Source organism: Diadema antillarum, unplaced genomic scaffold, assembly GCF_040938485.1.
Source record: "Diadema antillarum isolate AM-2024a unplaced genomic scaffold, OU_Dant_1.0 seq00000216_RagTag, whole genome shotgun sequence".
NCBI lineage: Eukaryota > Metazoa > Echinodermata > Echinoidea > Diadematoida > Diadematidae > Diadema > Diadema antillarum.
In genome coordinates, this window is record NW_027271271.1 from 263,965 (window position 1) to 287,365 (window position 23,401).

Below are 23,401 nucleotides of genomic sequence, written 5' to 3' on the forward strand. Positions count from 1 at the left end.
AATTGGGGAAAAACCCTGAAAGCTTGTATCATCATTCTCTAAAATCGAAGTAAATAATCATAACAAAAATAGTCTCTTCTCAGCAAAACTTTTGCTCGATAAGCAAATGAGTCCCTGGTCTTATGTCTTGAAAGGTCTTCTTTACTTTACGTTGAATTTGAAATATAGGCATGCATCGCACCTTGGTATTTTTATAAACATGAAGTGTTACTGTAATCCATATAAGCTAAATAAAACCAGTTCACTCTTATAGGTGTCTGTCCCCACTGTCCGCATCTCATGGTCTCAACGTGCAAGTCAAGTAAGATCTTAGGGGGATTATCGGTCATGGGAAACAGGTCGGGAATCAGGTCACGAAGGAATTGCAATTCGAAGTCAGTTTAAAAACACACACACAAACACGCACACAAACTAACAAATAAACAAACATGCACCCCTGACTAGCTCTCCGCCTAACGAGATTGCTTGACAACTGAAAGATCAATAGTATCGAAGGAAATCATTATTATTCTGTAAGCAACCTTTTTGCACACGGTATTAAAAAGCAAGAAAAAAAAATGATTCGATTGCTTTATAGTTCGGCCTGTATTGTCAAATACAGCATATCTGGGAGCTAACATTTTTCACATGAAAAAAAGATAACATACAACTGGTCAATAAAATTTAGATTCCAGGTGAGCAAAAGTTCAGACTTTGTCACATCATGGAATGTCTGCATGGATTAAAGGGATTGTATAGTTTTAGTTGAGACCGTATTTACAATTTCTAACATTTTTTGGTGAGACAATGAGAAACCTCTTATGAATATGAAAGATCACATGATTCCATGAGGAATTCAACATTTATTTGATGAAAATTGGTTTTGAAATGGCTGAGATATCAAAAAAGAGCGATTCCACTAAAGTGTGGGACCCACACTTAAATCACGATCGCTTTGTTTTACTTTGTTTTTGGATGTTTCAGTCATTCCAAACCCAATTTTCATCAAATAAACTTTGAATTTTTCTTAAAATGGTATGCTCTGTACTATCTAATAAGTGTTTTCTTGGTATCTTGCAAAAAGTTAAAAGCCTAATCCTCATCTCCACCAATACTGTACTATCCCTTTAAGTTGTAGTAAGTGTCATAACAATGAGGCCAATGGATTCAAAAAATCATGACAAAGCTTTTCTTTTTTTCTAAAAAGAGGAAGGAATACAAAACAACTCCGATCCTGGAAATGATAATTTAACTTAACATATTGCCCACGAGAATTCATCATTCCTATACAAAGTGTGGGTACTTTACAGAAACACCTATATAAGGAATTAGTTTTCCAATAGCATGATCAGGACTGATAATCAGGTGTTTTGAATTTTGTAGGCAAGCTTGTCGAAACGGATAAAGATTATGATTGCAATAATGAAGATTATCAAGAGAATGCATTGCGACAGTGTCATCATACGTATTTAATCTTCCTATGTCTTATAAGGTGATTTCCCTACAGGACTTGCTTTTTACTGATATTGATACTATATCCAATAGTGCCAATCTTATGTATGCAGAGGGTTAAATTCGCAAATTTGCCGTATGCAACCCTTTCGTATATTAACCCGTATGTAACTACATTAAAACACTTATGAACTGCAGTGTATACACAGTCAAAATCAACCCCCTTCCCGAATAATCCCCTCTTTTTTTTCTCTCTCTCCTTATTCAATTTCATACTGTACTCCTACAAGGCCTGTATACTTGAACCGGGAGGATTCAAGGCCCCCCCCCCCCCCCACCCCCTTAAATTGCATGGAGATTTTAAGGGAACCTTCTGGTACTTCGAATCCTTAATTTATTTTGTCAAAACCTACCACAGTCTATATAAACCTTCGGACTGAATTCTAGAAATGAGTTCACCGATACCTGACGTCCTTAATCCCAAATGAGTTCGGTCAATTTCAGATTCGAAGGTTCCCTTGCTCTGCTGATTCAATATCTCGGCGTAACTTCATTAAAAGGCAATTCTATTCTCGTCATGATTTGTTCCCCTTCAAAACAGTGTATGATTCTCAGCCGATGCCAAACATATAATGTGACGGTGTCTACCCACCCCCCCCCCCCATCTCTGCCTTAGTATAAATCTCCTTCTCTTTCTCAAAACGTCAAAGGATGGTCGTGTGCCTAAGAAAGTTTCTTAGTTTGTAATTTCAATTGAATGCGAGTCTGATTTAATTTTGATAATCATTTTGGCGGCGGGCGAGTAACCCTAGCCTTAGCCGCCGAAGGATCATCGGTAATCCCTACAAAAATGTGGTTAATATTCATAGAAAAATAATCCCCGCACGTGCGTCTGGTACGAATTAGATCTGTCCTAATCCCACGGGGGGACATGGCCGGCGAAGATGGGGGGAAATATACATCATCCCTGCCAAAAAAACATCTTCCAGTAACGAATTCAATAGATGAAAGATCGAACTATTATCGAGTTTTGTCGCATTCCTCTCAAAAGGAGATAAAATGGCACCAGAGGCAAAGCAATGTAAAGACAGTAACGGTCTGCCTTATTCTTCTACTGCCGCTGTTTTGTGTTTGTCATTCTTTTTCTTCATTTTTTTAAGGAGATTATTATCGCGAGTGATACAATCGTCTGATTATGCGGTAATATTTGCCTCTGGGAAGCCACGTTCTCGTTATCACATGCCATCATCACTATCATCAAATTTCCTTAATCGTGGTTTGAAAAAAAGCCTGATAACAAACAAACAAACAAACAAAAGTGTCGATTCACAATGTTTTTTTTTTTTAATTCAAACACATATTGGGCAGAAGCAAATGGAAGCTAATTCAGAGATCCCTGCCTAGGAGAGTTACAAATTGGACTTATCAACTTGTTTGCTGCTGCTCAGAAAAAAAAAATCGGGTTAAGATTTAGGACAAGTATTACGAAATGCCAAATGTGTCTTAATACATTTTAAAGAGTTTAAGGAAACGAAGGTAGCACAGGTGGCTCTGAAACCTACGTGAAGAACTTTGCCCTACCAGACTCTCCGCTACTAACCGTTGCAATGCTTTCCCATGCATCGCTTTGGAATGGAATGAAGTGAAATGAAATGAAATGAAATGAAATGAAATGAAATGAAATGAAATGAAATGAAATGAAATGATATGAAATGAAATGAAATGAAATGAAATGAAATGATATGAAATGAAATGAAGTGAAGTGAAATGAAATGAAATGAAATGAAATGAAATGAAATGAAATGAAATGAAATGAAATTTATTTACCAAACAATAACATAATAAACATTGTCAATGTAGTCAAAGAAATCAATAGTAAAGGACAGTGTGGGGGGAAAAAGAACCGGTAATAGCGTGTACGCTAGTCGAGACCAGTCCATTCAACAATATGAATTATAGAATGCATTTGCGATATTCACAGAAGAAATGTTATATGTACATATTTACATGTTTTCATATCGGATCATTTATACATTCATTCAATAAGAGATACTTGGAATGCGTCAATTAAAAAGACTGCCTAAACATTCAAACTCCGCGTGGGTGATACCAAAGAGAATTAGAAAGACGCTACAAAACAGCATTGGTAATCAGACATTTTTTATCAAAAGTGAATAAGCAGGAGAGTTCTGTCACTGCCTTTCTTTAAAAATAAAAATTAAAGCTGTCCGTCTTTCTTATTCAGTTATCTGCTATATACAGATCGCCTTGTCGTCTAGAAAAGCATATTTAGCAGCCCGAATTCATATGGTTGCACATGGTGTATTTTTTTTATTGCTTTGCGAACAGGCACGATTCACACTTGAGCTCATTAACTGCTTGAAATTGACCAGAAAGGAGGAGGGGGGGGGGGGGGGGAGGGAGAGAATAGAAAGTGTGGGGGTTAAATTATGGGAGAAGGAAATCATTTGAAACAGAAGGAAACAGCTTAAATGGATTTTGACAGCAAAGGAGAAAAAATCTGCTACAAAGTGTTCGCCACGAGAAATACTTCGACAGAAGGTACGCGCTCCTTCGGGCAAAACCTTTGTATCCCTTTTCATTGATCTCTCCTAAGAAGTATGCTTATTCTCAGTCTCCGTTCGAACTCTCTCCCCTTCCTCTCACACACACACTCTCTCTCTATCTACCCCCTCCCCATCTCTTCCCTCTGTCTGTCTTTCTCTCTCTTTCCCTCATATTCTCTCCCCTGGTTTCCTCTGACGGCACCATGGCAAAAAAAACGGTGCGCATGCAGATTTCCAAAACGATTCGCCTTCATCCCGTGCTAGGGCTATTGTTGCATCCCGACGCCATTAAAGAGCTGGCATGTACACTCTCGTATATACGCCGCCCATCCAGCGAGCGAGCGGACGCGCCTTGGCGTCGAAACACTTCAAGAAACCAGCAAAATCCATTTCTCCCACTGCGCGGCTCCTTCTCCACTGACACTGTTATTGTTTTTGTGTAAGAACAGGAGAGGTTGGCATTGATTGTAACCATCCGGAAGATCCGCAAATTCACTGCAGAGAGTATACCTTTTTTTTTCGTGTAAAAAAAGAAACCCAACAACAACATACATAAACATTAAGAGCATGCGCGGTGCAGGGTTGTTCCTCTGACAAGGATAATGACACCAAGTTAAGACATCAAGAGATTTTCCTATACGAACCTTGCACACTGAGTGTATCTGTGAAATGGCATTGTCTGTGTCGACTGCACAAGGTATCTAATTCGCAGGGAGAATTCCCATAATGTGCCACTTTTATGCATACACGGACTTTATAGTCAGTGCAAGTTCTGTCGATGCATATAGTATATCAATTAATCTTTGCTAAATGACACCCACTTTTCTTTTCTTAATCTGATGAACTAGCCGCTGATATATGGGTCCCTGAAGACAACAATTGTCTCAAGACATCCCAGTAATTGCATGCAAGCATTGATATATATACATATAATTTTTTTTTTTTTTTGGGGGGGGGGGGGGAGGGGGAGGGAGAGAAATGATCAAATACAGGGAAACCACGCTATATTCTGTATCGTTCAAAAGTTGTTTCATTTCCTTCCCGATCTCAAGGCTGGATAATAATTACTTTTCAATTCGCAATTATCTTGACTCTGAGTACGCCTTGCTCCTGGTCCAAACCATATAAATAGTAAAGAAACAAAAACAGCAACAGATAATATGAAAAGATAGACCTGGGGGAGAAGGCGTAACTCGCGAAGCGCGCAAGTCCATCATGCTTTGCTTGAACAAGACGGCGGAAACTGCGAGTTATTTCTCAGGAAACGTCTTTTGTGTTCGATTGCTGGTCGTCCGAATGGTCGAAATGCGAAACCGCCAACTCTACGCTTTTCCTTGTCCCACAGACTGAGTCTGGAAAAAATAAAGGCCGATGATAATCAGAAATGAAATTAGGAGGGCTCCTTTATCCATTTATACAAATCAATTCACCGCTTCTTATGTACACGGCAAGGATTTTAATTGCTTATGAGTTCAGGCACGGCTTGTCGGAACTGCGTGCGCGACAAGTATTATTGCCTACAGGTTATTGTGTGCATCGGGCTATGTTAATTACAATCATCGTCATATTTAGTTATATATACGCACAAAAGTGATTCGGTTTGAGTAATTTACCGTAAATATATCACCCTTTCGTCAGCATCAACCATTAGGGCAATTTCATCGTTGTATGACAGGGAGAACTGTCTACGTTTAATGTCATAGATTATAATTCATAGGCGCCTTCTCTACGAGTTTTCATTGATCACTTAATACTTTGCATTATGGGAATGATCTCAGCCGCTTTCACGGGAAAAGGCAAGACTAGCTGTGTTTGTAGAAAATATCATGTAAATCGACGTCCACACAGTCTCTGGTCAAATGTATGGCACTGCAGCGAAGTCGAGCACGGACGCGCTCCAGTAAGTATTTGTTGAGGAAGAGAAATCGTCAGATTTTACTAGACTCATGCACAGATTTTTCAAATGGAATATATTTTCATAGAGAACTGAGTTCGTTTCAAACATCAAGGATAATTTAATACAGAAAAAGACAAAGATATGACAGTCTTTGAACTTGAAATGTTATTAGATCCGAGTACGATATATAGATTGAAGTGCACACTTTCCTCGAAAGCAGAAAATACAAGCATTGCATGCATATTACGTGGATAGGCCTTTTGATTGATCGTAATGACGGTAACACTAAGTCTGAATCAAATTAAACGACAATTTTTCCGAGCATGTTTCCGGAACCTGCTATTTTTGACACCGAGGAGTGTAACTTTCCTTTAAACAGTGGAAATTACCTAAGGACTGAAATGAGAGAGACGATTTTAATTGGATTCAGATTTCGTGACCAATCGTGTTATCGCATTGATTGAAAAGGGATAGGTCAGCCCTACAGTTTCGTCGGGTGCGATATCATCTAATCTGTGTACATATTTGCATAAAATTCGTTCCGCACGGGAATTGTGGCAGTTTTGACATGATATTAAATAATTGTCCATTAGTGTCCTCCATTTTCGGCCGTTGATAACGGCAATACGTTCAGCAATTACTGATTGATTCTGATGGCAATCTTCGAGGGATTATTTAATTACATTTCCCAGTATTGTGAGTGGCTTTCACCGACCCTCGAGTTCTGGGTAATGACCAGAGAAAAAAAGAGAAAAAAAAAATCAAATTCAAGGAAGAGCCGAAATTAGACTGAGGCAGTGTGCAGCGGTAATAATGGATTGAAATGTATAACAGAGGACTCAAGATCTTTTTTTGATTTTTTTTTGTTTTTTTTGTTTTTTTTTTGGGGGGGGGGGGGGGCAAATCATGGGGGGGGGAGTGGAATGGTCACAGGGGGTGGTGGCTCATATTGGCTTAAAATTGGCAACACTCCCGTCACAACAAAATACAAAAGTTGCTGTCATTACGTCAAAGCGGCATGAAAATGTTTTTGGTTGTCGTTGTTGTTGTTGTTGCAACTTAAGGTAATCTTAAAGGGATGGTACAGTATTGGTTGAGATGGGTATTCAGCTTTTAACTTTTTGCCAGATATTTAGAGGGCACTTTATGAAATGTAAAAAACAAACAAACATACAATTCTAAGAGGAATCAAAAGCTTATTTGATGAAAATCGGGTTTGATATGGCTGAGAGATCCAAGAACAAAGTAAACCAAAGCGATCCAAATAAAAGGTGAGTCCCACTTTTTATTAAGATCTCTTTGTTTTGGATATCTCAGCCATTTCAAAGCCAATTTTCATCAAAAAAGAACTTTGAATTTCTTTTAGAATTATATGGTCGTTCATATTTCATAAGAGGTTTCTCATTATCTCAACAACAAAAAAATCATCATCAAAAAAAATGTTGGAAACCTCAAATCCTTTTAAGATCCAAGGAGCATCAAACGATGATAGAACAGAGATTTAAAAAGGGAAGAAATATAATTACGTCAGTTCCATGTCTGAAATGTTGCTGATGTTATTCGGGGGTTTTTTTCCTGGTCTTCGTCATGCAATTCTTTGAACTGCCCCCCCCCCCGCCCCCCCCCCCCCCCCAAAAAAAAAAGATTTTCAGCAATGAATGCACCACTTTCACATACATACACGCACACATACGCAAAAGATCCCATAAGTGATCATACTTTGTTTGTACGGGGAGCAGAAAACATGAAATTAGAGCTGCATTTTATTGGTTTTAGTGGTTTTTCAGATAATCACAGTCCAGAAAGAACGGATATGGAAGGGGTGTGATAACACCATAATTATATTCATGAATAAATCTTGACAGGGAACACGTGTATAATGTGTTCATGATTTGGACGGAATTAATGAAATGAAAGCTTGCCCGTGGTGTTTAATAAAATAAAAGGCATGAACACTTTGAAATTAAGAGGACTCAAGATTAAAAGAGAATGATTTGTGGTTTGTTTTATTTTCAATATCTAAGCGACATTGGTAAGAGATAACCAGAAACATAATTTCTTGAGTTCTTCCACCAAGATGAACAATAATGTAGAACAATGATGTTGAGCAATGAATAAATAGTGCATTTATGAGGGACGCGAGGCCAAATTAGAAAGTAACAAAGGCTCTCACACAAAAGTTCTCCCACCGTGATAGCGCGTTCAACATGTGGCCAACGAAACTGTTCGTCGTCGGTTGGGGTTCCAGTCTTTTGCCAATTAGCTAATGAGAACCGAACCAATTACGCTCCCCGCAGATTAATTACGGGCATTATTGGCAAATATTTTGATTCAATTATCGATCTTAAGTGGTCCTCGATAGATGTCAACCCACGAGGTATACAACAAATAGAAGGATCCGAGAACAAGAAGCAGAAGAAGAAGAAGAAGAAGAATAGGAATAAACGGGGGAGCCCATGCCTGGATTGGAGAGAGTGCAAATATTGGTGACTGTGTTCAAAGTAGGATGGTTCGATTCAGCTTTCCTATCGGGATCGACACCGAAAGAATGAGGGCAGAACTTTGACAATGTGTCGATAGATGGCCGTTTACATAAACGTTCTCTTTACAGAAGAATTGAAGTGAGGTTTACCTGCAACGGAAGGGAGAGGGGGAGAGATGGTCCCACGGTTTGGCAGACTACAAATTATGACTGTACGTACAGATGCACTGGTCATTGTATCGCACACATTAGCAAGTTTCTGCCAACAGTGAAGTCAATTACGTCCATTGGAAGAAACAATTGCCACGAGGGTGGCTGTTAAATCAACACTTCTACGAGCTTACGCGTAACACCAGAGACAAAGAAGAAAAAAAAAAGAGAGCGCACAAAGAGTAAATTAATTTCACCACGTCCCATCGACGACCGTCCTTTATCTGTGCTAATATCCACTACAAATAGTCTTCTTTCTTTAAAGTCTGACACACAGGGTGACCAATCGAACGGTTTTTAGGTGTGGGTCTTCTCCTTTTAAAAGTTTTGTTTTGTTTGTTTCTCCCTTGAAAGCTCTCTCGGCTGCCAGTGACACACGTACAGAAAGAACAAAAGCCGGCGCTCAATCGTTACGGGTGCTATACATTATATTTCTCGCCTGTTGCTACAAATGCGTTGACCGTTTGCGATTGAAGGGCTGTGACTAAACTCATCCAGTAGGCGCGAGGAATAGGCGGAACAATCAATTATATAATCAGCGGTGAAATATGAAAGAATAGAAGGCAGCTATTGAGAGAGCAGAGCTGGCGAGATAGATTATGTAAATAGGTTTGCTGGATTGACACACTTGCCTCTAGCAACAAACAAGTGTAAGGCAGCAAAGAACAAAGACAAAGAAAAAACACAAGAAAAATATCGAAACAAAGATCCAGAGATAACTTTTAGTTAATTAGTAAGAGACAAACCACTTCTGACTAAATATCGCCCTGCATAGTGCGTGGTCAGCAGTCAACTTTCTGTACTCTTCTTTGTACCTGTTGTTTCTAAGTCTATACCATTGCGAATTTGAAGTTTATATCTCCTCAAATGTCTTAAGTGCAGCGTCTTGTCGGTGACGTTTATTCTATGATTTTGCCATGATATGAAACTCAAGGTCACACCTGTCTGTTATTGTTTTCACGCCATCTCCAAAGCCTTAATAGTATGAATGTATTCCCAGACGAAGATTAACGTTGTGCGACGAAAAGACTATGATAATCCGTAATAATCGTGGGCAAAAAAAAAAAATCATATCAAGAAATTCAATTATATTTGGGTTGTTTTGGCTTTTTAAAGAAAAAAATGAAAAAAGGGGAATTTTAGACAAAAAAGGGGGTAATGATAATTGATTAACCGTTGCCACAGGGTCGTCAGTTCGGCAGCATAGAGTCTTTGCTGAAACCGAATGGAACTATTCATTATATCGATGTTTTTAGCATGGGACTCTAGCATCGTCACAAAGAACTGATTGAACTGTCTACACAGAAAGAGGTCTTGCTAAAGTTAACTTGATTTCTTAATCAGATATTTGCAGAAATAGTTTCATCATTGACTGATCCAATTTCCATAAGACACTGATCTACATTGCATGTAACATCGAAGAAATAATATATCATTGCTACGATTAATGCAAAGAATATTGATATTAAGATTAGAAAATGAAAAATGTGTGGCACCTATATGATCATTCAGTCACAGCATCTAAAACGATCATTGTTATTTTGTGAATGTATGTAAGCGGGGTAATGGCTTTCGTTGAAGGCGCGTTCTAACTCTTCGAGTTGCCAACCGTTGAAATTAGTGCGACTCCGCCGTCTCTTACTGCCGTTCGGGTCTTTGTCGTCTTTTTCTGAACGGGGCAAAGAAAAACGACAAATAATCTATCATGTTTAGTTCTCTGGGTGCCACATTAATCACCTTTGTTTGTATGTCAAATTTGTGTATATTTGACTCATTGACAATGAAAGGATTGTACACTGCTGATACGACAATCAAAACGCTTCTATACTTATGGTATTAATAGAGTAGGTCAAAGCGATAGTACTTTCCGACCAATGGAGCTGCGTTATAGTGTGGGCAACCCATTTACCCGGAGTATTGGTTATGCTGAGTAACATGGTTGCAGGCTCGTAGAAAATCCATGTCGTCCGTGCGCAAAAATAGAGACGTAAGGCTTTTAGTGAGGGAATACATGCATAGATTACAATTATGTTTGTGTTTAACTTCCATGTATTCTCACTCACACACACACTAGCTCTCTCATATGTGAACTTGATGCGTCTATTTGATTAGATATGTGTTATGTATGGATGTGTGTGGGTTTGTGTGTTTCCATATAATGTGTGTATACGAGTTTGTACTACTACTTATTCTTTTATTTTCATCATGTTTGTAGCATTTTAGTATGTGCGTGTGTATCCAAACGATTAAATTTTACACCCCAATTACGATTTTGTCAGCTCTCTGCTCATGAGTAGGCTACATGTCGCCAGCGAACTGTAAAAAGGTCATCGATATTTGAGACACAGCAGTCAGTGGAAAAAAGTAAAAATAGTTCAAATTTGTTCGTGTCTCTGGCTCGTGTCAACGTGTTTCAATATCCACTGTCCCTCTATGATGGATGTATAACGAAATAAATACTAGGACCCCACTTTAACCATCTACCCTAATTTCAAAGGCTCTAATTCCATCGATCTTATAAGTAATACATTTTTGTCGAACACAGTCCTTTTTATTTTGAGTTGTTTTCCCCATGCATGAGAGTCAAATAAAAAAAACGGAGAGGTATCTGGCGTGTTAGCCATGTAATCGGCGTGTAATACGTTTCGTTTTTGTGTATTCTGCTCCTCCGAGACAACCCCCATCTCATAGATATCTAGCACTGCAAACATTTTGCTCCAGTCCTAATCGCATTACACACATACACACGAATACACTCAGAGGTATAAGTACGCCGTGATACCCCGCAAACCCGGGAGTGAGCCGCGTTCGGGGGTTTTCCCCAAAGACCTCGCCGAAATCCGCTTAAAAATAACACAGGCTCCCCGCTGTATACACACGAGGGGGAAATGGGAAATCAGAGGATTATATCAATATTTCCTAAAGACACCTTTCTAAAATTACATCTGCGTGAATAGGGGAGAGAAAAAAAAAGGTACGCGTTGTGCTCGAAAGTGAATAATGTAAATAGAATTCTGTTTTTGGATAGATGCTCCAGAATCGACATCACCTTCTCCTCATGTAAGATCAATCGAACTTTTGTTGTTGTGCCCGGTTCTGGGAACAAAATGGATATAGGAGAAATTAATAGGCGACGTGTAAAACTCAATTTTGAAGGGACGGCAATTTCTCAGCTAATTTTCGCGACCGAGAGTAAACTTCTCCCTAGGGTCTATGCTCTACTTCGTAAACTATTTTCGAGGAGTTTCTGCCTGCCCGTCCCAGAACGATGCACCTTCAAAGCCAGTTGCGAGGTAAAAAGGTTAAAAGATTTTGTGCGAGATTACACCTGCTTTCGCGTCACCGTAAAAAGTCATCAAGAATCTTGTCTTTCTTCCCCCTTCGTCTAATGGAAGACATAGGAGGGAAGGCAATTATTGACATAAATGTTTTGATAGGCGCGCGGGACAGAGGGCTCGTCGTTTTAGGGGGTGAAACACGTAATTAACCGAGGAAGGAATTGAAAAGGGGCCTGGGAAAATGGCTCCGGGCTGGTTGTCCGTTCACGCCAGTTAACCATCTTGCTCGGCAATTGTACACATTTGCGTTTCATCCGCTGCTGATCGGGAAGAGAGTGCGAGCAGAGCGCTGTCCTTTATTTCGTCACACTCTTCCCCTCTCCTTCTCTTTCTCTTTATCTTGTCTTTTTTCCCTTGTTTTGAAAACGCGCTTGCAGCAATAATATGTCAAAAACGTTACCAGCCACTGAACACATCCGTTTTCCCGGGCCACAATCATTTGCAACATTTTATGGGGTCAATCTACCTATTAGAAAAGTGTTATCGCATAATTTCCTCCCTTTCCTCGCGGTTGCAGACGATACAAAATGATTTTCCAAATCGACGGAATTTGCTGGTGCCCGCGGGCGAGCTTGCTTGCTTCGGTAGAGTCCATTTCGCGCGCCAAATTTTAATTCGTCCCCGCCGAACAAGCACAATGCGGCGTGACAGATCAGTCATGCGCGTGCGTGCAGCAAGGGTAATAATGTGGACCCATCAACTGCGTAAAGCTACTCGTTATCTTGTCCCTGCTTGCATTCACGAGCACCCTTTACCTCTTCGCCATTTTTGTCAGACTATTGGCCGTTTCCATTCCATGACTCACTTTTTATAGCGGCGGGAGCCCTGCGTACATCACCCCGCAAGACAAATGCGTTGTTACCTGCTCCGACCCGCGGGGCTGCGTAAACACGAGCGCGCGTGTAAAAAAGCGGCGGGCCCTCCCTGACTGCGGCGACTAGCGAAAGATTGATTCTATTTAATGTTACGTGCTTCTCACTAGAAAAGACCCGCCCAATGCTCTTTACATGTCTCTGACAGCTCATCGTGGATGAAAAGTGACGCGAAACTGTCGCTCGGTTTCCCCGACTCCGTCGAGTATCGGAGGAGGAAAGTGTATCTATTAATTTCCGGGTCCCAGCGTCCCGACGCGAGAACGCAGAGTCACTGAAGAGACAAACGGGAGAAGGGAGGGGATAACAGAAGAAATATAGGAGGAGGGGGAAGAAAGATAGAGAGAAGGTGGGGAGATGTAAGAGTGGGGGGTTGGTGTTGGGAAAAGTAGGAGTCAAAGAGTGTTATCGAGTATCAAACCATGCAGTAACCCCTTCAGCGTAATTTCATTGGCCGTTCGTAATATTGCCCCTGATGATGAAATTCGTCCATGTTCGTCGGTACTCTGACCACAATTACAACGCCGATGCTGCGGCGCTAAGGTAATGTTTAGTTTTCTGATTCCGCTCGCTTCGCGTCGCGCTTGTCAAAATTGCTCTCAGCTCTCCAATAAAGTTCCATCGCCTCCGCATGTTTTATCTTTTTGTTCTTGTGTCTTATCAGGCTCTACAGACTCTTATCAATATACAATAAAATATGATGATGATGATAATAATATATTTATAACATGAAATAAATTTTCGTCGTTGAACAATATTTACAAGTCTCTGTAACTAAACCAACGACTGCATTCTTTGGTCTTTCTCTAATCTTCCTTCTTGTCTTTTTAAGCCTCACGAAAACAACATGTAATGTTAAAAAAAAGTCTGCCCAAAACGGCAAGAACCGATGTAGTACAGTAGAGAAGAGCATAGTCCTCACGGGAGATTCCATTACGTCCGCCACTACTATCCGGCGACGATTGGGTTGACGAATCCCGGCGCAGCATCTCTGCTGGACTATAGGTCTACTGCACCGGTTGCACTTACCGGCCGTGCCGTTGCCAACCACTGTGCGTTACAACTGGCATTCTATAAACTCGAGAGCAACTACCAAGACGGGGCTCCTAATGAGTAGTTCTACCAAAAATGCCGCAAAAATCCGGGTATTTGTAGAATGGAGAGTATAAGAGTGTCGTTTTGTTTGCACACTGAATTACATTAATTTTCATACGTAGATTTGATTCCTCTTGATTTTGAAATAATATCTTCATTATCATTGTTAATGATGGCCGAGGAAATTGTATTGAGCAATTTCAAAATGGAACGAACGCTATTCTAGGCTTTGAGACAAGTTGTTTCAAAATCATTGAGATATTTTCTTTTAAACAGCAAAGAGAAATCAAAGAAAGTATGAAAATTTCGGCAAATGTCAATCATTATCTAATGATGTATACGGAGGAATGATACGCATGGAAATTTCTACAAAGCTTGTAGAAAGTGCTCAACACAAAATTGACATGATAAAACGCGATGAAGCAAAAAAGATACTAAATTGCCAAAAGTACAGGCGATCATCTTTTCCGGCATGATGACAATTTCTTCTGCTTTTCCTTACGTGCATTTCCAGTTTAAGAGCTACGTAATCATGTCAACAGTATGTGTGTGTCGTTTGAAAGAAAGTCGAAAACATTGTCCCAGATTATAGCTGTCCTCTTTCAAGTGTGCGTATTAAAGTCTTTTCAACGTAACTGAGATAGTTCGGTCATTATTAGGTGACCTGAAGATAACAAACATGATAAAATAAGGAAATATCCGTATGTAATAGACTTAGGAACATAATTACGAAACCAGGGCAGCAAAGTGGTGGACCATCAAACTATGACATCTATCCTTAATGATGTGGTATACATGAACAGATTTTAAAATAAAAAAAGTCAGCAAAAGACTATTCACCTCTCCTCAACCTAGAGAACTTCATCGTGTACTAGACATCCCTGCCCATAAACGCCGAGCCGATCTGTTGAAATAGTCTTGGCGTGTAGTGCAAGAAGAAGCGGTTACCGAAAATCTGAGTAATATACCGAGTCGCTCCAGCGCCGATATGTTCTTAAGGATCCACTTTATGGATCGTTATCGCCGGGGATTTTTGATAATAAGTACCAGAACTCATGAGTCTTATTGCTCGGGCGAGGGATGCTGGGAAGGCCATATCGCCTCGCCCATTCCGAGGCAATGCTCGTAAGCGTCATTGCCGGGTTTTAATTTCATCAAAGGAGTCAATTAAAGGAGGATCAAACCTATTAGTAGCGACCGTTCTCGTACAAGCAGAACAAACGGATAATTCGGTTTAATGATTCGTTTGCCCCCGTCCGATAAAGCCATATCTGCGAGATGACATTTGAGGGAGGAAAAATCACAAACTGCCTAAATCATTTTGTTTATTTGGCGATGAGAGCGTCGCCTTGCGATTTCCCCAGTTTCTAGTTGTCGCCCAAGGCGATTTGGGAAATATCACATAATTCTCTGTAATGGTGGTTCTTGTTCTTTTACTCTGAGCTCAGGATGGCAGCTCGTTTCTGAAAGTATATCGGCATGTATAGTGGAGTGTATTCAAATGCGCAGTTGGAGACGACACAAAGCTAATTCATTTAATGCATCGACAAAATGCGACTTTTTTTACTTTACATGGGAGGTCATTAGAGGATAAGACGAATGCATTTCAATTTACAAGGAAAGTATGATGTATTGATTACCACTACACTCAGTACCAAGCTAAAAACAATGTTGCCAAAATACAGTTTGAAAAGAAAATTGTGTGGAAGTACCGTTCAAAGATTGTCGATGAGAAAAAAAAAATCTTTCTTCTATCGCAACCCATGTTGCTCTAAACATCGCAAAAACATCAACAATGAATAGCATGTAGACACAAGTGTAAAAACAAAATCTTAAATGTCTCCTCTTACATTAAGTGACGTTATGGCATCGGATGATATCTTGACATCTTGATATCGTCGTCTCGCCGTTAATGGAATTTCACAGAAATAAAGACCAGAGGGAAAAATGCCACGAAGACTGAGAAACTGTCGTCTCCTTTCCATGCCGTCACAATCTGCTGAAACGTGATGCACGAAATCCCCCCTTCATCCCTTCACCTATTCCCTTCCCCCTCTCTCCCTCCCCTCCCCTCTCTCTCTACCCACCCCCCCCCCCCCCCCCAGTTTCCCATCTCTCCCTCCGCCTCCCGCGCGGTGTGGCAGAAAGACCGAAGCACTCCACGCACCTCATTACTGAAACTATGTAAAATTATTCATCAAACACGTTGTCATCTTTCAAAAGGACATGGACCCAACAAAAGTTTGTGGAATTTCATCCCATGCCAGAGCTAATGGCTACCAAGCGTTTATGACAGCGTTCCCAAATGCGCCAAATAAGCCAGCAACAAGCAGTATCATCCTACAAATTTGTAGTTCTCAGTTTCAATTCCTTATTCCTTCCCTCTCTTTTATACCCCTCCCATTCCCTACCCCCCCCCCCCCCCCGTCTCCCATCTCTACCAATTTCAGTTTTCTTCCTCTATATCGAAGTTTCAACTCACCCGCCGTAGGTGGCGATCACATTATTTGATGTCCTCCTCTCGCTCGATCTGACATCGCTACATCAAATCATGAAGCTACGAAACATTCATGGTCAAATCGGTCCATCTTGTCATCTCGAATATCCGAGGGAGGAGCGTCATTTTGTAAAAGGCACAGAGAGGGAAGGGGGGGGGGGGGATCGAGACCTGTAGGTCATTAAGACAATGACAAACTCCCTTAAAGAATCATCTCGAAGACCTTCCAATCAAAAGACAGAAATGGCGCAACTTATTTCCTTCCCATCCACAGATAACAACATTCCCTTTTACAGCTCGCGTACCCTGAGCTTTCAGCAATTCCTCCTTTCATGGAATCAGTGACAATAACCTCGACTCAAACAACTCTTGAGCAGACCTGACACAACTCGTACAGTTTCTTGGTTTTGTTGTTGTTTTTCTAGAGTATACAGAATACTTCTTAAAAATACATCTAACGACTCTCTAAACATGACTTTTTTTTAATTGCCATTTTATAGCGTACACGTATAAATCACAAGGGAAATTTAAATCACATCCATCCCTCTGGAATTTTTCAGCTTTGTTTTCTTTTTATTATCCCTCTATTATTGTAAAGCGTCATTTATTTCAGCTAATTTCATTTGCGATTGTTTAATATCGGCATAAGATCATCTCTATTTTCCCAGAGATTATTTCAAAAGAAAAGAACAGCAATCGCACAGTTCAATGAAATTCAAATCGAATTTCAAAGTTACTGTGCAATGAATGAAAAACGACAAAGTGTGCAACCTCTGAAATCTTTTAAAGTAAAGGAACAAAAGATGAAGCAACTTTCATAACATTCCATTTTCCGTGACACAATTTAACCTACAATCATAAGTATACTCACGTGTACTCACAAAGTGTATATGCGATGAATGATTTTGGATATAAGGAGTTGCGATTTTTGATCCCCCATAAAGGTAGTATTTTTTTTTCCATGTTCAGATCTTACGCACATGTGTTTTGACATTAATGTATAGACGCAGGAACCCAAAACCTATCCTATTGCCAAAGGTAAGCTTCGGGTTGTATGAAGCGGGTAGATTAAAAATTTTTCAGATTTCGAGCAGTCACATCAACGCTTATGACGGAAATCCGTGATCAAATTGAGATATCAATGCGAGAATAAACCGTTTGCTTATCTTAAAGGTTGTGACATAAGAAAATTCAAGTTATAGATTTCAATCACCATTTTGTAAACAGGCAGTCACTTTGATCTACAACGCCTGTATGTCTGTTATCGACTATATACTAAAGCGGCAAGCAGTAGAAAAATATGTTAGGCTTTCTGTTCAGGCTCTGTGCCATGTCACATAAAGTGACGGAACATTCGAAATGACTTCTACTCTCAAAATTGTGTATTTTTACCTTGAACGAATATCATAGCTTCAGAAAATGTCGCCTACTGCCATGATGGAAATGAATCACTGCCGTGCTGTAAATGTAAGAAAAGTACATTCTCCGATAAACCAAGCACTTTTATTGACTTTCCTTGGAACATTATGTTGTGCTCTTCACTGCCGAGCGTTTGTTTTGGTCATCTTGATTTGTTACAGATGCTCTCCTGATTCTGATTTTTATTTCCTCATAAAGAAGATATATGTATAAATAGCTTCATGAAATATTTTGAGAAAAGTAAAAAGTACGTGACTGCTTGTCACAGCTCGAAATAACTCATGTGATAGATCGCATGTATACGTATACTGTATTAAAGCCGTAGACCTAGCAAATGGAAGAGATGAAAAGTTGGACCAAAAAAAAAAAAAAAACCCGACAATTGACATTAACTGTTGTTTGAATTTGATGGTACTGGCCTCCGAGTTGATAATGCACTTTACAATCATAAGGTTAAAGCGCGAGTCAATAACTTTGGAAGAATCAAGTCAAATGCTTTATCAATAGTGTACAAACTTTACCTAGTCTTAATGAAAATAAGTCAAAAGTAAGACAAAAAAAGACCTCAGAATATGTATATATAATATGTGATAGCAAGAAATACTAGCAATTATTTTGTAGGTTAAGGATCGGAGATAATATGTGAGATTATATTTGTCTACGTTTGTTTTTTATTTGATCATAACGCGTTACACTAAAATGTTAAAGCATATCGTTATCCGATTTCAGTGATGACCATCAACAGATAAATATTTCACATTGCAAAAACTCGTCACTCAAGATCATAATTGCTTTTTTTTTCTGAGACAGTCATGTAACTTTTCCACTCTCTGTGCCATGATCTTACATAACTCTCATAAAACAGGAAATCTATAGGCTGGCAAATCTCCTCTAAGTGATAGTTTTGAGTTATTCATGACTTGAAAATGCTTTTGCGCTCTCAGATGTCTTCGCTTGTTCAAGTACCAATCGAGACCTACACCAGTTTTGTGATGTTTTGCTTTATGGGTAGATGAATAATGATACAACTTGCTATTCAATCAAACATTTCCCGCAAGGAAAATTCTGATATACCTCTTGGCCGCTACGGTAGTATCCAATTTCAGTTCAGTGAATTTAGAGGAACGGATGATTTATGAAGGATGAATGACTACAGATTCAAGAGCAAGGTTTTTTCATCAAAACCACGATATGATCAAGATTTCTACGAACGAACGTTTCATATACCCATGCTGAATAAATACCTGAAGGATATTAATACCAAACAAGGGAAAGATTATGTTTAATCTCTACGGGGAGTGTTTTTAAGATGAAAAGGGGGAAAACCATAAAGAACAACTTGTCTGTCTTTCCTTCGCTTTATAATTACTTAGCTTTTGAATTATTATTATTACGAAAAGCCATAATACTACATAAATTCGTATCACACCATTTCAGATTCAACATGCTGATGTTGATTAATTTCAAAGCTCCAGATTTTGTAAAAAGCGTCTGGGACAAGTCTATGAGTTAACAGTTTGTCGAAAGTCTTGATATCAAATACATTTTAACAGAATTTGATGTGTAACAATATTAGTACTCCCTATAGTAAGGAAAAAGAAATCTGCGAAAATCATTTTCCCGTCTATACAAAAAGACCAGCACATTATCAAAACATGAGGTCTGTTCAATATGGTTATCTAACTTTTGTTCATTCCGTGTTGCATTTCCATGTTCTAAACAGGTAATAAAACGGTGGTTATAGAAGGAAAACTATTAAACTATCAACCTTTACCATATCTATAGGCTAAGCTGCTTAAATTCTTGATTTAAACCTGGATGAGTTTGTGCATAGTTCTCTATTTCCAGTGGTTGAGGATGACAGTTTTGAGTATAAGTCTGCTTTCCGACATACGGAAAAAACAAAATGGTTTCGCTCACCGTTTTTATCGTCATCGTCCTCATTGTTGACGGGTCTCATCAACTTCCCCTTGGCGGAGAAGCAGTCGCCGGAGACGTGCTTGAGCTCGTTCGCCATCGAGCTCTGAACGCGGACGGCCGCCGCTGCCGCAGCCACCGAGGTAGCGATGGCCAGCTCGCCGTGCGTTGCCGGCGTTGCTCCCGGCGGCGAGACGTGGAAGCCTAGCGCTTGAGCGGCGGTAGAGAAGGAGTAGGCGGGGAAGGGGCTCAGGCCGCCGATGCTCGCCTGCGAGAGGTGACTCCGCATCAGCTGGGCGTCCATCGCCGTTTTCGTCCCGATACAATTTGGAATAAACCAACTGTCTTCTATCCGAAGAAATATATATCTGCAATGTAAGGATTATCAAGTTGTGTCAATCACTGTATTGTGTTTATGATGATATTCTGCCGGTAACGTTTAATACAGTGTTGTGTAGATTCATGTCATCCCGCGACATTCAGCGCTCACAGAAATTCCGAAAGGAGGATGATTGCATAATCATGTTTGCACATCGTCGTTTTTGAGAAGCCCCTCAATCATGGATTTGAAAGAGAAAGAAGAGCAATAAAACTCCCCCAAACTTGGAGCATTTCAGGACGACAGTCGATGGATATTCCAATTTTGCATGAAATTGGGCCAGCCAATACGGTCATCGGGGACTTCCCACAGGGTGGCCGTGGAGTAGAAGGCGCTACAGACAAAACTACTCTAAACAGTTTAAGTGACAGCCGCCAGGCACTCGCAGTGTCATTATATAGGAAATTTCTAATGAAACGTGTTCTAGCAGTCAACCCTCAGCTCAACACGGCCAACGTTCTGGCGCCGCACCGCTTCCAACTTGCCCTCTATCCATCAAGAACTCATGTGTGTATGTGTGTGTGTGTGTGTGGTTTATAGGCCGCCACGTTTGTGTTTCTCTCCCGGTGTGGTCCTTTCTTCTTCGCTTCGCCATCCTCCGGCGCACGTGTGTCTGTGTGTTTAGTGTATGTGGTCGCAAGAATTAATGTGTGTGTGTAGGGGTATTCGAGGGGGAAAGCACAGTAGTATCTCATGCGTGAGTTTCTGTGTGTGTGTCTGTGTGTATTTGAGTGTATGTAACTGTTGATGATTACGTGTTTTAATCTAATGACATTTTAGACCAATGGGCATTCAGTACCCAAACTATGCACTCTCAATCTCCCTCTCCCTCTCTCCCTCACACACACACACACACACACACACACTTTCTCCTTCCTCAACACCAGTAGGCATGCAGTGAAAAGGACGCCAAATTCCCCTTTCACCACACTCGGGGTGGTTTGTGTGTTTTGACCCTCACTATGCAAATATCTCGTAATGTTTCAGTAACGTTCCAAGGTTAATACTCTGCGCCTCTGTGTCAGCCTATTTACTTCCCTTGATTTTTCCCTGCCGACTGTTTTTTTTTTACCTTTTTCAAAGCAGCATGCAGTTAAGTCATCTTTGTAGAAAATTAATGACAAAATGCGGTGAACATTAAAAGACGTGTGTGATCGTAGTGATCGTCAAATTATAAGGATGTGCAATGTTCTTTTCAGATGTAATGTACAACCTACTTTATGATTACTTTAAATGTTCATATCGTGTTTAGTAACGGAAATTTTGATTAAATGTATTGCTTTCCTTCTGTTTGAAAGGTTATGATCAATATAGTGCGTTCATGCTGTCTTTCCATTTCTTTCTCCAAAATTGTGTGATCAAAATTTCGAAAGAATTTGCTACGTCCATTATCACATTTCTTGAATATTTAATCACAGTCTGCTGTATTGTCTAAATTTCTGTAATTAGACGAGCATGATTATTAATTGATTAGCTTGTTATTCTATCTTAGTCATGTATCAAAGCTTTAAATTTTGATTAGTTGTTGATCCTTGTTTTCCTTCACATTTCTTAGAAAATGTGTGTCATCACTTTCTAGGGATTTGATTGATTTCATGTCGAGTAATATTTGCCGTATCCATGTTTTGAATGTTGTTGCTATACAATACTAACTGATTATCTCATAACTGATACATTTGTGAGTAACTTGATATTATTCAAAGCAAAGAAAATATTCTCATGTGACTTTAAGGATCGTGTGAGCTATTATTGACGAACCCTTTGCTTCATTTCTGTAACACTTGCCTTGTCTATCCCATTTTTCACTTTGCACTGTATTACGCAAGCACTCTTTTAGTTACGTGGTTGTTCTGGCGTCAAGATTCAGGAATTATGTCGCCATTGCGGCACTGTCGCATTGTGTCTCGCCCGGATCGTATCCAAGTCAAGCCCTACGACACCATTTGATTATCTGCTGCCGAAACAAAACGTTTATGCAGTCATTTAAAGAGGTTGGTATAGATAGAAAGAATGAGCGAAAGTGAGAGAAAGAAAGAGACGAAGAGGTATCTTCTATTCCCGTGCCGCATCGCTGCTCCCACGGACCGCCGACCGCCACCCGGCGACCGAGCAAACGCACTCGATCTCCGCCAGACGTCGCCCGACACTCTCGAAGTTATCCCTTTCAGCGGGCAGCGTGAATGGAATCCGCTGTCATCGCGGGGCGGTACTTCACAGTTTCCCCGGCCAGCCTTCTCGGCCCGAAGTGTCGTGAGTGGATTGGACCGCAAGCTTTCAGACGTGTTGCATGCTCGGATGGGCGCACGTACAGAGAAAAGGCAACTATGGCACGCGCGACTGCATGCATTGTTTGCCACGTTTTGCCTTATCGAAACGCATACAAGATTATGTGCAATAACTCTATAAAAGCTTAATATGAAAGCTTTGATTTTAGACGTTAGTCTTACAATGAAAATGCCTCATTCACTGAAGGGTTTTCTTTGAAACAGTAAATGGAAGGAAAATGATCACTTTGCATAATTTTAAGAAAATTACAACGTCAGAATGTGATGTGTGCCTGAATTGCATTTTCATTTGACAGCCACCTTTGCCTAACACCGATGTCATTACATAGATTGCTCGAAACGTATATTTGTGTCAAAGAAAAAATAATCACGCAGCCCAAGCCCGAATAAAGGAATGCAAATATCTTTTAAAAAGAAAGAGAGGACTATGAAAAGAGTAACCTTGTGAGATATGTGGTCTTCGATATGGACAAAAAGCTCAATAAATATAATACAACATATTCTGTAAAAAGTCTTACTTTTACAAAGAGATCACGCAGCCCCATAAAAACAAACATCATACCACAGTCGCAGGCAACAACATAAGGTAAAAACATTTCTTTGTAACGTTCTTGAAAGGGTCTTCTTTTTTTACAAAATAAAAACAAGAACAATTTACTATTTTACCTCAAGACATGGAAATATTTTTATTGTAACTGGAATTACAGAAACAATAACGATTTACTGTTTTACCCCAGTATATGGAAATATTTTTTATTGTAACTGGAATGACAAGTTTGTTTGTGAAACATGAGATGTTATAGAAGATACATAGCGTATCAGGACTCACAATGTTTCTCAGTGATGTTACGAAACATTGGGAGTCCCAATACACTTTGTATCTTCTTAAAGAAATTAAAAGTTCTTAAAGATATCCAACAAACTTCCATGACTAACGTTTACGATTGTTAAAGAAAGATATTTTCCCTCATTGTATTTTTAATCCAAAAGAAGCTGTAGATATGAGGGGATT

General features: G+C 39.9%; 1 protein-coding gene across 1 annotated transcript in view; it reads right to left on the reverse strand.

The window, feature by feature from the left end:
• Positions 1-20,029, reverse strand: part of LOC139729028 (uncharacterized) — a 33,217-nt gene extending 13,188 nt beyond the window's left edge. The window contains exons 1-2 of the mRNA XM_071639953.1: positions 19,729-20,029; positions 10,148-10,256 (exon numbers count right to left, since the gene is read on the reverse strand). Coding sequence (XP_071496054.1) covers positions 10,148-10,256; positions 19,729-20,029 — 410 coding nt within the window. The remainder of the gene's footprint in view (positions 1-10,147; positions 10,257-19,728) is intronic.
• Between the last annotated feature and the right edge of the window lie 3,372 nt (positions 20,030-23,401).